Source organism: Vanellus vanellus, assembly GCF_965231255.1.
Source record: "Vanellus vanellus genome assembly, chromosome: 8".
NCBI classification, from domain to species: domain Eukaryota; kingdom Metazoa; phylum Chordata; class Aves; order Charadriiformes; family Charadriidae; genus Vanellus; species Vanellus vanellus.
The window spans coordinates 27,641,930-27,656,744 of record NC_138913.1 but is presented as its reverse complement, the minus strand read 5'-3'; the positions used below and the strand labels follow the sequence as shown (position 1 = coordinate 27,656,744).

The following is a 14,815-nucleotide window of genomic DNA, read 5'->3' as shown; positions in this document are numbered from 1 at the left end:
ACGTGACCACAAGATGATTAGATGAAAAACAGTTTGCAGTCAATTTTAAATAGATGCATAACAAAACAAAACTAAATTACACATACTGGAGGCCTGCCAGGACGGCCCCTTTTCCTTTTTCCTTTGACTTCTGCTTCTTCGAGCTCACTGCCAGCATCTGAATGTGCAGTAGTTTCATTTGTAGAATCCCTAGGGGGGGAAAAACACTAGATAAATTAAAATGATTTGAAATCAACAAGTAATCTATAACTGACTGATTAAATATTTAGTCCTAAGCCAGGAAAAAAAAAGTCAGCATTAAAAGGCTTGCGACATTTATTCTGCAAACTAAGGAACTAACCATTGTAAGCCCCGGCAAAAAAGCCTTACCTTTTTATGGGCTGGAAAGTTATTTTATAGACTGGAAGTTATTTAAATTAACAGCTTCTTTTGAAACCATATTACACTTCAAAAACTATCTATATTAAACAGCACATTCTCAACATATCCATCCCACAATGTATTCACTAGTATCAACTTTCTTTTACTCTCAGTAACTACTTCCCAGCTGCTTTCCATGCCATGAGAAAGCAAACTGGAGTCCAATGCAGCCATCACATCATTAGAACAGTTACATGAGTTCCCACTAGGGTTAAATTGTCTTTTTAGTCACACTTGAAGACAATAGTATTGTGCAGCTGTTAATAAAGAGAGGATTAACACTGACCATGAGGCACAAACCAGAAAATTCACTTTGATCTGAAGACATTTATAATTCTTGCAGTTAGAAAAATGTTTTCACTTGTACAATGAGAAAGCCTGGATGTTGCTCAACAGCTATTAGCAGAGAAGCCCACAGTATAATTTTTCAGTCATTCCTGCTTTAAACTTAAGACCATACTAAGTAGGGGAAAAAACATTACCCCAATTTCCACTCCCTCCCACAAGCCAGGGGCACAGGTACTTTGCCTTCAAAATACACCTGGCTGCTTGAAGAGACTCAGCTCGTAATTGATCTTCTGAGGCATGAGATTTTGCCCATGAAGAGCTCACAACAAAACCATAGATGTTACTGATGTGCTGTATTTTTAGTTCACATGACCACCAGCACATGAGAACTCTGTAAATGATGGGTCATGCCTAGCTCTAATCACAGATTTCTTCAAATCCTATATCATTTCCTGGAAGTGAAAGGAGTTAAATTGCTGTAAAACACGTGCAAGGGGAAGGTGAAAATCAGACCTATTCCATTATTTTATACGGCCTCAAATATAAAAGGTGACACTAGTAATCTGGTTTGCAGAAACTGAGAAGCTTCAGCAAGCCAAGATCTACACAGATCTTCCACGTTGTCTGGGGTTTTATTCTTTTATTTTCTTTTATAAATCAGGAATACTTCACAAATCTGCTGTATCACCAAGAAAGCTATTTAGCAATGCAGAAAGATACAAACATCATCGTATCAACCAAGAATGTTCTGATACTTCTCTTTACTGAAATGTCTGTATTGTTCTAGGACTGCTCTATCCCAAATAGTTCTGCGGAACTACGATGAATTTCTAATATTAAAACATTATTTTTCAACCTTTTCCAGTTTGCAAGCACAAAACTACCAGGGGGTCCACAGAATCCTTTACAAAAGCTAGAATGCAGTAGAACATAAATGAATCGCCTTTTCCGAAAGTAACCTCAATGGATTATCTCTAAATACTCTACACACCCCAGAAAACCAGGCACCCTAGACTAAAGAACGTTCAAGTACATTTGAGTTCCCAAATAACACGCTTGTAAAACAATATCTTTACAAAATACTGAAAATGCAGCTTTGTCGTGATAAAATTAAAGAGAAGTAGCTTTTCTGTTTCATAAAATACGCAATTTGAAAAATTCAGTATCAAGCTACGAATGTGGAAAAAGAAAAATTGTAAAATGCCTAAAACCAAATAAAAGATACCCCGCAAACACAGTTCAAAATGATTTGGTGAAATAGGGCCACACTAGTGAAAAGTAATACAGTGAACACAGCTGAAAACAATGCCTAAGCGGATGGACGTATCCGGCCTTCACTCAAAGACCAGCCGTCACACTGCAACTCAATTTGAGAAAAATGCATATTGCCTCACAAAGACAATTTTTTTTTTTTAATAACTTTTGAACACAGAAGTGAGGAACCCCATAAAAATATCTGCTGCTTTCTAGTGCTGTAGAGAAATTAAAGCTCTTATCTCTTGCTCTCTATAGAAAAAAATAAGCTTCTCTCTGGTCTATACAGATCTTTACTGGAAAAATTTTAGGCATGGTGCGGTCTAAGCAATACCCCCATTCCTGAGGAAATGCTGTAGCTTTGCAAGCTTACAAAACCACACCCCTAATATCATCAGGATAAAGATTTTTCTCTATTAAAACCAGATTCAGCAGTCCTCCTAGGCAAATGGCTCAAACACTTCCCTTGAAACACTACAGCTATATAAATAAATTGAACTGTACTAATATTTTGCATGCATCTAGTCCACAGAGAACTTGACTTCGCTACAGCCTGTCTGGGTCTAGCAAAACCTACTGAGATTTGTGTGTTTAGTTCAGGAAATTTCAATTGTTTCAGAACACTGCAAATGGAAGGAGCAGTTTAATTATTAACCACCTTCTCTTCTTTGTCTTAAACAGACTGCTGTCTTAAATCTGACAATCATGCGTCTCTAATATTTTTCTGGTAAAACTTCTCTGGTTTGCTGGAAACCTTTTGGGAAAAGCTTAATAAATCAGTACTAAGGGTGAGATTCACCTAATCTAAGTTTGAGACATATACAATGCAGAAAATGGAAAACCTTAAAGTGCAACATACCTCAAGCTAAGGTCAGCATCCAAAACTGGTCAGATAGCTTATGTTTTATGAATATTCTTCCACTGAGGGTATGGTGATATAGACAAGCAGCTCAAACATAAATGCTTGAAATTAAACAAGCTGAATCTCACCCTAACAATATGTGAGGCAGAGAGAAGATTTCTTTCCGGCAAGGAACATACGTAGGTAAGGAGTAAGGGGCAAACATCAGAAAGTAAGTTCCCTTCAATCCTCACATTATTTGGCATAGGGAGACAGGATCAAGGACAACCTACAGTCCCTGACGGATTTAATGTCAAACTAAACGTAATTTCAAGCAGCAGGGAATTCTGTCCAAATCATACACCTCCTGCACAAAAAGGCCCCTCCGCTGCGGCCTTGGCTCCCTTCAGGCGGGGAGGTGGTACTCCAGGCTTCTGTCAAGGCCTTACAGCTGCTCTGGGGACACATACACACACATGCCCCTTTTCTTTTTATTTCTCAACTCAGAGGAGGAGTAAAGCATCTCTTAACTGCCTGCAGCTCTGTCAGGTTTTTAACACTCATTGAGGAGAGCATCTGGCCAGCATTCATCTCCCTCATTCCCTACGCGTCTTGCAGAACTGCGAGGAAGTCATTTATCTGGTGGCAGTCATCCACATCTTAATAGGCCAAAATTATCCTATCCCTATTTTGCGCGTGTGTGACTCGTCACCTGAGGGGAAAACTTAGGCTTAGTCACAATTTATCTTTCCTGAAGCTGTTGGGAAGGAAGATAATCTGGGCCTAAGGAGACCTGCCTCATCGAAGGAGAGGAGAGGCGGCAGTGCCTGAGGCCAAACCTTTCCTCTCTAAGACACCTTTGACATGACAGAGAAATAAGAGAATTTGGCAGAGACCTACAAGATTGGGGTGGGCAGAGTAAAGCAGACAAGTCATAACCCCTTTCAGGGGCCCAAGTTTATTCTGCTTTTCTTTCTGGCTTCTGTGGAGGTGAAAGCAAACTAGAAAACCGGCAGTAACTCCAGGATCTCTCCTGAAAACTCCGGATATCATTTCCAATTTATATTAACTAGTTATTGAAACTAACCATACAATAATGAAGAATTAACATATTACTGGGCAGCCCTTTGCCATGTCATGCTTCTGAAGAATATTAGACACAGTAAATTTCACATCTCTGAAAAATACATCAAAGCAAATTTACCTTCCTTCTACTATTACATAAAGCCCTAGCTATAGAGTTTATACCACCCACCCCCTTAAAAACACACCACACCAAAAACCTATGATGTTTGTGTACCAGGTTTTGTAAATAAAAATGCTTCTGTAAGTTTTTATCAGCATTGCTGAGGTGGCTCGAGGTTCTGGCAGAGATAAATTCAGTAATTGCTACCACCAGACTCAGCCTTGTGAAGAAAAGCATTCATGAAGAAAAATGGCTAAATGCACAGGCTCATGAATCATGGATGAATCAGCTCTCATGGTTGATCTTCAAAATCTAAAGAGGAACATGCCTCACAGCAAATATGAGTCATCCCATTGAGAGAAGACTCATAACAGTCAGTCACCCAGGTCAAATACACCAGAGGTTTTTTTCTCCTACATCTGAAACACCAATAAGTAAAATCCTGTCTTCACTGCATTTTGAAGTCACTTCTATAAATCCAGAAAGATTAAAGATTTCTCCTTTCATGTTCCCTAAACAGAGAAGAACCTGGGAGGGAATATTTGATATGGTCCTAAGGAAAGTACATTGATATATCAAATTGACTTTAGGACCCTTTGTTTAAAGGAGGTAGCCAAAAGATTAGAAAACGTTATAAAACAGTAGAAACAAAGAGTGGTAGATAATCCTCAAAGCTGCTTATTGAAGAGCTAGAAAGAAAATCTTGGCTTTCTCTGTGTGGAACCAGATTGTGGCTTCCCAAATCTAAAGGTGTGAAGCTAATACCCCTAACCAAAGATTGCTTCAGGTTCTCTCATCCTTAGCCAGACTCCTTTCTGAATAGTCTGCTTGGGACCTACTAAATCAATGGTTATCATTTTCTTTGATACCTTGTCCGCACCAGACTTTATGTTCTGAGCCCTCGGTAGAGCCTCAAAACCTTTACCTTTAAGTCCTACTTGATTTTTTTCTTTTTCCCTTTTTTTTTTTTTTTTTTTGGTAAAAAGACAGACATCATTTCGTCTATATGTATTACTGACGATGACATCTCAGCAACACTTTGCATGGTGGCACTAAGTGATTCCCAGCTCTACAGGTAAAAACAACAGACATGTTTCCTTTCACTTTTTAAAGTCGCATACTAGTGGTGGCTCATAGTCATCTTCTGATTAAAGAATATGCCGACATGTTTAATGTCCCTCAGGTTTTTCAGCTGGTGTGCAGAGTTACCAGATCTATTAATATGCACTTTTTAACCTTAAACTCTATGCTATTTCATTCACTTCTTAATGCCACCTAGCTTCTTGAACTGAGAAAGGGAATATCCTTTTCCCACCATTGCCATGACAGAATCCCCCACCTTTTCATCCTCGGCATGTTTCAGAAGCACACTCTCACTTCTTTTCCTGCACATGCAGGAAAATAAGAAGCGAGAAAACTTTTTTCCACAACTACCCTCAAAGCCAACCAGAACCACCCCCAGGGCTGATGCTCGCCCCTCAGTGCCACCCATCAGGGTCATCCCTTGGGACCAGCCCTGCAGGAGAAGGTGCTGCTGGTGCCCGGGCACAGACTCCCCGCAGCCCCTGGGGAGCCCATGCTGGAGCGGGTGTCCACGCTGCAGCCCTCGGAGGGCCCCGGGAGGGGTGTAGAGGGCAGGGAGGGCATAGAAGAGTCAGTAATGAAGGGCTGAAGTTGAACGGGGGAAAAGGGTGAGGACAGACAGAACACATTTTCATTTGTGTCTCTGTTTCTCACCATCATCCATATCTTTTTTAACTGGCAATAAATTGATTTTCCCCAAGTCGAGCATGTTTTGCCCGTGAGGTCAATTGGCAAGTGATTTCCCTGTCTTTATCTCACCCCACGAGCTTTTTCATCTTGTTTTCTCCATCTGTCCTGTTGAGGAGGGGAGCGAGAGAACAGCCGAGTGGGCATCTGGCATCCAGACAAGGTCAACCCACCACTCTAAATAAAGCTCCATTTCGTTCCTGTTTCTAAAACTCCTTTCTTGGTTCTACTTGATTTACTCTCTAACTCCCCTCATTATAGACTTCCACTGTATTTTTTCCAGTAGTTCACTTTACCCAGGTTCAGTGATGTTCCCATTTGTCTAAGCCGCTCCTATTTCCCAGCAAGACTAAAAGATGCTAACACCACTTGCTGTCTTCAGTTGTAGAGGCCAACAATAAATACAGCTCAGTCAGAAACAGTACACAACTGGAATATACAAATACAGTCAATTATGACTAAACCCCATTCACATTTCTGAAATCTCACAACATTCAGATGCATAAAAGTAGCAAAGATTTTGTTTTGCTTTTCACAGCAAAGTTAAATCTCCATACGTAGAAAGAAGTATCTTTTAGATTAGGTGTTTTATTTTTCACACAGTTTTTCAGCATATGACAACACAGGAGGCCCAGAACAGTCACAGTAATCTGCACTTCTCTCAAGCTTTATCTTCACAATCACCTCTCCGTTTACTTCTACCTTTTAAAAGTGAAGATTTCAAATATATAGAGAAACGTATACTCACTGTAGTACTGGCAAATCTGAAGTAATCATTTTTGCAGCACTCTTGAAAGTAAGAGCTACATAGAACTTCTTCTCAAAGTTATTGTAAAACAACTACTTGGAAACCTCTTTCATGAAAAGAATGTCAAAGTCCAGTCTGTAAAAGAGAGAAAAAAAATGTTAGATGTGATTCCAAAATAGTCATACATTGAATAAAAAGCACTGTAAACAAAACCAGTCAATTTTGAAGTAGCATCACTATTAAACCACATAAAATTTAGAATAGATATCCCCAGGACAGCTTAATCATATTCTTGCATTCAGTTTTTACGATTCTGTTTAGGCAACTTTATTACCTTTTTTTTTTTTTTTAAATTACACAAAGTATTTTGCATTACCTCCCATATTTGTTTACAGTAACTCTAAAGTAAAAACACAAGCAGAACTCTGAGAAAATTTACATAAACAAGATAAATATATAAGCATAAGCAATCAGAGAATGTGCTAGCCTAGATTTAAGCGATTTATTTTCTAGTCATACAATAGACTAAACTTGCAAGACAAAAGTTTGGTTTCATGAGAAACAGTCCTGCCTAGTTTCGAATCAAGAAAAAAATCTGCACCTAAAATCTTACAGGTTTTGATTTAGGCACAACAAAACTGGTAAAATTAGATAATATTCCTGATAACATTCCTTTTAATGGAATTACACCTATTCAATCAGACTCAGTGGCTCACAGTTTCATGTGACAATTTCAGAGAACAGTCAGAAGCTGTGCACATGTCTAACTGCAATAGAAAGTATTTTAACCTGACGAAACCCAAGTTTAAACAATAAACTAGACTGAATCTGTACTACACCCACTGATAACACCTCTTGATCCGAAAGACTAATCAAGGAGGTGACTAATGACAGCAGACATGACTCGACCATAAAAATAATGGCACAGTGTGACAGATGCACCGATCTTTGATGTAATAAGACATAGAGCTGCCATCCCATTCTTCCAGAAAACGCAAGTTCTGGAGAAACTAAAATTATTTGTTTCATTCTCCCCTTTTACAGATCCTGAGGTAATAGAAACGACTGCATGGAGCACTGCAGTCGAGCAATGGCAATGATTACCGAGGACTTCACTGCATGTTTTTGAAACACTGGATATTTTAAATCTCTTATTTACATATTTTATTTCTTGGCAATGGCCATTTTTGCTGTGCTTTACTAGCTTTGCACAAGGCAGCAGGAAAAATCAAGCCAGGAAGAGGTAACTAGCACCAAACACAGTATCTAAATACATTTGTACTGGTGTAAGCAAAACAGTACAACACGCAAAGTATTATTTTCCATGCTACTATATGCACATCAGTATTTATTTACCAAAACGATAACTGTACAGCACGAACAGACTTTTTTTACCTCTGGTTATTCCAGTCCCTATTACACTCACAGATGCACACAACTAGTTATTCCAGTACTCACTGCCTTGTGCTACCAATAGACTGACTTACAGCGTCTCATCAACAAATTTAAACTTTTCACTATATGCTGCCATCTCATAGGCCATTTTTTCTACTGTATCATTAGCAAGCCATTTTGTTGCCTAACAAACGTTAACAAAAAGAGAAGTTTGTTTGGAATTCAGTGACCACTCCGGCATTAATGGTTTAAAGGGGGTCATTTTCCATGTACAATACACCAGGTTGGTGTACAAGCTCTCCAGTTTCGCTATAAGCCGCAAGTCAGTCCAAGTTCTTCATGAACAAATATGTCATATGACATGCTATTTGTCCTATTTCCACAACTTGTTTCCATAAGAGGGTTTCTTCATTAGAAACACTGGACATTAGTGTTTTAAAGGATGTGATTACTCTTAACAGGGGAGTGACTTGCCCATTCAACAACTTCAAGCAACTATTTCAGACACCTATAAGAATTCATTATAAACAAGCACAGCACCAAACTGAATTAAGTTTTGAGCTGATTTCCTATGGAAAAAAAAAAGGAATGTTCAGATCTCTGAAATGGAGAGGTTCACGACAATTGGAACAATGTGCACTCCGGTAGGCACAAAACACTAATATTTAGGTATAACATAAGAAGAATATTTAATGAAATCCTGAAATAGAAGAAAGCTTTTGATTAAGCTTCTGCAAATATTTTTTCCTCCTGCCAGGACAATTAGATGTACACATTTTTGTGGTACCTCCCCTTTGTTTAAAACAGAAGAACAAAGTATATTTTTGGTTCACACACAAGCGCTCACACACACTTGTGTGTGCTACCTAGACTGCAAAAGAAACCCATCCAGCTTGGATCTTTGGATTGTCTAATTCTAACAGGATACTGGGCATCAATCTTACTTTTCAGGAGAGCTTTCAAAAGAAGTTCAAGGAAAATTTTTATGTGTTTCACGTGAGATATTTGGCATAGGTGTTTAAGGCATCCTGCACAACTGTTATGCGGAATTTCTTTTTTTAATTTTTCTTTTTTAACCTGGTTATCACCCTCCACAACTGCTGTGCATGCTCAGATATAGCAACAAGCAGCACACAACTGCTCTGGGGAAGTGCTTTCACACACAATGAAAAGTATACTTGCTCAGAGACAACTTGTTTGAAAAGCAAAGTCCTGGCCTAAAAGAAAGTATGGAGTGAAGGGTATAAAGAGCCAGAAAGAGAAGAAGGGAGCTGTTTCATTCAGAAGGGACTGAAGAACCAAGGAAGCTGGACCCACAGCCTTGATGTGGTGGTAATAACAACCTGACTCCCAAGGAACTGCAGGGTCCTGCCTGTGGTATTTTCTCATATATTTCTCATATTTTCCCTATGCTAAACAGAAAACTGCAAAACAGTGCTGGGGGGGGGGGGGGGAATCCATCTGTATGTGGTCAGGTCCAGACTGGACCAGCGGACCAGCTAGAAGATGACAAAGTCGCCCTTCTACTGTCTTGTGTTAATAAAGGCACTTAACATGAGTGAAGCCAAAGATTGCTAAAACATGTCAATGTTTTACTTTTGCAACTGTCAATGCTGACAAGCAAGAAAATGAACAGCCTGGAGCCAGAAGCCCCAAAAGAAAAGGCACAATCCTGCGCATTTTGTGGCACTGACCAGAAGCAGAGTCTTACACTGCATGGAACAAGGCCTCCCCCTTACACAATCCGTGTCATCCATCTCCCTCACGCGCGTCCAATACGATCCCGCTGGCCATGACGCTCTGGATGCTAACTCTTTCTGCCTCAGCCCAGACGCTCAGATGAAGGTTGGAAATCCCCAAGAGTCTTGGGATAGCTGCCTTGCAACTTCCCTCAACAGTAACATTCCTCTACGCTCACAGAAACACCGCCACTTGCTTCCAAAATTCAGTCTTAAATTATCACCCATGTTGCTTAGGATCAGTTTGAAAACAAAATAAGGCACTATAGTAACTAGTGAAAAGCTCTATGTGCTTGGAACAGCATTCTCAATTTAGTCGTGCAATTAAATTAAGTTTGACAACTGTGGAAAAATCATTGATCCTTATGGACTACACAAATGTGAACCTTCACATTTTTTCTGGTTTTAATAAAAGAAACACCTGCTTCTTAAAGATGATGTTCTTACAAACAGGAAAATCAAATCCGTTCTGTCTCATTCAACTTGAGAATAAAGCCATTGATAAAAAAATCCTCAAAGCTTGAGACAGATTCCCATTTTGTCACCTTTATCCTGGGGAAGAGAAAAGAGGGATGAGGAACACTTCATACCTTTGCATTTTGGATTATTTAAACTATAACAAACACAATATAGTTGAACACGTCCTTTAAATTGTAGAAGAACATAAAGCAGGCAGTAAGAAGAGACTATTCAGTTGAAACATACAATGGGAAAACAAGTAAATGTTTCTCTTTTTTGCTTCTATTTTTTAACCATGCACAATAAGCAGGGCAGACATAATAACCATTATATAAAACAGCTTCTGTAAAAAAAAAAAAAAAAAAAAGTAAAAAGCCTTTTCTAGTAAGTCATCAGTTTTATGATAGTTTTTCTTCAGTAAGTATCTCAGAAAGAGCTTAGCTTTAGGAAAGGCTCTACAATTCTACAACAATACATCTGATACATACACTCCATCAATATTTTCTGTAGTTTCTACTAAGATGAAAAGCTACCTATCTTTTTTGCAGTCTTTAGATTGTTTATTTGCCTCTCTGGTGCTGAAGTAATCTACCCATTTTAGCCAAACAACGAACAAACAAACAGATCGACATGAACCCTGAAACCTGACAGAGTTGTTCCAAGCAACCACAGTAACAATCAAATCAAGTTCCACCAACCTTATAATAATAGGTACCTACACCTTATAAAGACGAAACCAAAATTTAAAACAAAACAAAAAAAAAAAACCACAACAAACCAAAACCCCAACTACTAAATTTAGCAATATGAGTTACATCACTATTAATTCCATTGCCTAGAAGATAGCCAAGCTAAAAGGTATTTTGAAAGATAACTGGTATTTGACTGACTCCTATTCAAAATCTTTTCGTTATCGTCCGAGTGACCTTGTCCCACCTGAGTGCAGAATATATTCCAACAATGGCTCACGCTAGCGGACCAATATCTTCTACTACTTAATTGGTAATGCCTATACGCCATAACTTCATTCTCCATTTAAAATTACTTCACTTTCTCCCTTGGTGGTCCCCGCTACGCCTTTTGTTGCAAGTTGAAGATTGATAAAGCAGCAGTATACTTCTCCACCCCATGAAGGCCCAAAGGAGATTTGAGAACTCCAAACGTACTGCCTGTGCAGACAAGAAGCTAGAATACATGATGGTGTGCCGTGCTGTTGCACAGCACTATAAAACAAGACATGTTAAAACTCAAGTTTTTCGTATTCAGCTTAGAGACAAGATTTGTCCCCTCAATATTCTTGCCCAACAACAGCAACTGGCAGCTGGAAAAAAGCCTGCATCAGCAGCAAACAATAATCCTGTTAGAAGGCACACCGAGGCAGAGGTCCGAAAGCTTTGATCAACAAAATGAGACAGAAAAGAGAATCTTACACGCAGGTAGATAAACTCTAGTCGTTTACTGCTTTATCCAACACCATGCACAGCCCTGAGCACAGCGCTTAAATCCCTCCTGATCAGCTATCTCATCTGCAAAGTGAAAAAAATATTTAGAAATTGATAGTGTAAATTCTAAATCCTGCAGAACTAGAAAAACAGTCATTGGGAACTAACCCTATAACAAACGTACCAAATGCTGTGATGTATCCTTCATCACTCACAGGTTTTTGTTTCTTTGGATCATGTACCAAATAAAGCATAACCTTTATTTCGACCACAGGTTTAGAACTTGAGACTAATTCATGTTGACCCTGCAGCCATTTGAACTGAAAGCCATCACCTATTCCTGCTCCGATTTGGAAAATACATATTATCATTTAAGGTCAAACAAGACATAATGCCTATTTAGCCTACCTTGAAGACAATTTCATGGAAGTTCTACACAAAATCTAAATTTCACATTCCCACATTTTACTAAGTATTTAAACCAAGATTGAAAGTACTTGTGATAGAAAAATTAACACCAAGCACTAGTGAGTTCCTGCAATACTTCAAGTATGTAGCAAGCTCTGCCAATACCTGGTTTGCAACATTCTTAATCCAGTCTAACCGTGACAGGAGGTGGTAATACTGGGAACGACCAGGCTAGCTCAGCATGGCAATGTTTCATTTCCTATACCCTTCAAAAGCACACTGGCCATATCATTATTATTACTCCCCATCCCTCTCCCAAGTGCGTGCCTCTGCTGTTGCCGTTATCCATTTCATACCCAATAGGACCTGCAGTTCGGGGCCTGCAAAAGCACCTCAACAACAAAAGCAAAAAACTGGGAGAGTTGGTTGATACACCAGATGCTTGTGCTGCCATCCAGAGGGACCCGGACAGGCTGGAGCAAAGGACAAACAGGAATCGCATGAAGGTCAGTAAAGGGAACCGCAACGGTCCTGCACCTGGGGAGCAACAACCCCACGCGCGGGTTTGGGACCGACCATCTGGAAAGCAGCTTTTCCAGAAGAGACCCAAGGATCCTGGTGGACAAGGCAGCAACGTACCCTTGCTGCAAAGGCCAACAGCATCTCCTGGGCTGCTGTTGGCACCCAGGGAGGTGACCTTCCCCTCTACTCAGAGCGGAGGAGATATACTTGGAACTCTGCATCTGTCCAGTACTGGGCTCCCTGGTACAAGAGAGACACAGACTTATTTTGTTTTGCAGTAAAGGCACAATTTTGAACAGTGGGGCATATGGTTTGGCTAGGGGTCTTTCAGAAGGCTGGAGTTATCAGAACAGCAAGCTGAGGATGGACAATTGTTTTCTCCTCAGAAAACGTCAATCAGAAACTAATACATAAAACAAAAAAAAGAGAAATGAGCTCACAGAGGTAAGGCATATAATCCAAGAAAAACCTGAGGCCAAGAACAACAAAGTGAGACTGTACACAAAATTAAAGCATTTAGTGCATGTCCGTTATCATTAATGTTTCTTTTTTTCCGTTCTTTAAAGGTATTTCCAGATGTGTTACCTACACATGTGGGAACAAGAATTATCTCAGGGCAACCCCTAGCTGTCCATTGAACGCTGCCTTCCATTTCAGTTGTCTCCTCAGTTGCACCAATACGTGGAACTGACTCTACAGCCAAAACAGCTGTTGCTGCTTCCTCTCACCAAACGCTTTCAGCCTAGAAAGGTCCTGCCCAGCCAGCCAGAAAAATAACCTGAAGTCTCACTTTCCAGTGTGCGGTATTATTCTGCCCTCCTCACAATTACGAATGCAAGACCTCACACCGAAAGGTTACGCAAACCACTTCTTGCAGAGCTGGGAATAAAATTCTTAAATGACAAAAACCTCCAAGTCATACTACCACATTTCTATACTTAGTTTTCAGTCTCTAAAAATGTGTGAGCTGCCAAAACCAATAAGTTTCTCTGTATGTTCTGCTACCATTTCCAGAAGGTAGCAGCTAATTTCTGCACTGTGCATGCCCGTGCTGAGGCACTGCCATGAAGATTACACAGGAAAGTCGATACAATCTTTTAACCGCGCTTATAATAGTCTAGTTGATTCAAACGTCACACATCACTCAGACAATTTTGTTTGATCATCTCCAGTGTTTAATAGTTTTTAACTAGATTATCATATACTGCTTTCTTATAATGCCTAGGATGCCTAACAATAGATATTCATCAAAAGCTTTGTGCAAGCGGCTTGCTAAAGAACAGGAATTTTATCCTTTTCAACTTGTAATTACTATTTTTTTAAAAATAAAAATAAATTTGATGGACTGAGCATATGAAAACAAGCTTGCCTTCCCTTTGTTGTTCTTACAGACCCTTCAGACATTAACTGCTCCTCACTCTGCGGACACCCAGTGAGACACTTGACCTGATTTTCTGCAGCACCGAGCATTCACAACTGTGACTGAGATCAACTGGGGGCTGCGGGCACTCCGTCACTCATAAGGCAAATAATTATGGTCTGATTGCACAAGACTAAAAGTTAAGGCACTGAATTCTAATGCTAGTCCAATATCTGGATGATTACGGTGTAAATTAACAACTTGCTCCTTGCCATCTGCCCACTAGGACAGCAACAGCTACCTACCAGCCTCCTACCTACCTGCTTTGAACATAAAATACACATAATAAAAAGGGCTCTAGAAAGGTAGGTTCTACCAGCCTCAAATTGTGAGCATGAGCAGATGGATCCTTCAAGTCTTCTGCTTCTCTGCACTTCTATTTCCAACACTCAGAAGGACTCTTGAGAAGATGAACTCACTCATCCTTTTAAGATGATGCAAGAGCATCGAGAGTCACAAAAAAGCCCACGGGACAAATTTAAAGTCGAGAGAGGTTTTGCCTGTCGTAGAGACTGTGGAGTCATCCTCCAAACAAAAGACCGGGTGATCAATGAAAACTTGCCAAAGATTGAATAATGATACAGATCGCATAAGCATTCACCATAACTTAGCATAAAGTATTAAAAGTTGAGTCAGAGACAATGAAATGCTTCCCCCCCAAAAAGGACCATCCTGTTCCGTCGCTTTCATAGTAAGCCGATTCAGCACACTCAAATGGTATAAAGCTTTCCAGGATTTTGCATAGCTAATTTTAGCGGGCCAAGCCAGGGCTCCAGGAGGCTCAGAAACCCCTGTGTGCAGGAAAGCAACAGGAGAGTACAGCCGGATGCAGATAAGACCAAAGGAGGATGACAACTTCTTCAATACATAAAGACTGCTGCAAAGGAAATGGAGAGGGAGAATAAACTCTCTTGGTGAGAACA

General features: G+C 39.9%; 1 protein-coding gene across 1 annotated transcript in view; it reads right to left on the bottom strand.

Annotated features, from left to right (window-relative positions):
• The window catches only part of STAG1 (STAG1 cohesin complex component), a 157,939-nt gene extending 147,860 nt beyond the window's left edge, over positions 1 to 10,079 (bottom strand). Inside the window, exons 1-3 of the mRNA XM_082486841.1 lie at positions 10,063 to 10,079; positions 6,508 to 6,642; positions 87 to 189 (exon numbers count right to left, since the gene is read on the bottom strand). Of these exons, the coding sequence (XP_082342967.1) occupies positions 87 to 189; positions 6,508 to 6,536 (132 nt within the window). The 5' untranslated portion in view covers positions 6,537 to 6,642; positions 10,063 to 10,079. The remainder of the gene's footprint in view (positions 1 to 86; positions 190 to 6,507; positions 6,643 to 10,062) is intronic.
• Between the last annotated feature and the right edge of the window lie 4,736 nt (positions 10,080 to 14,815).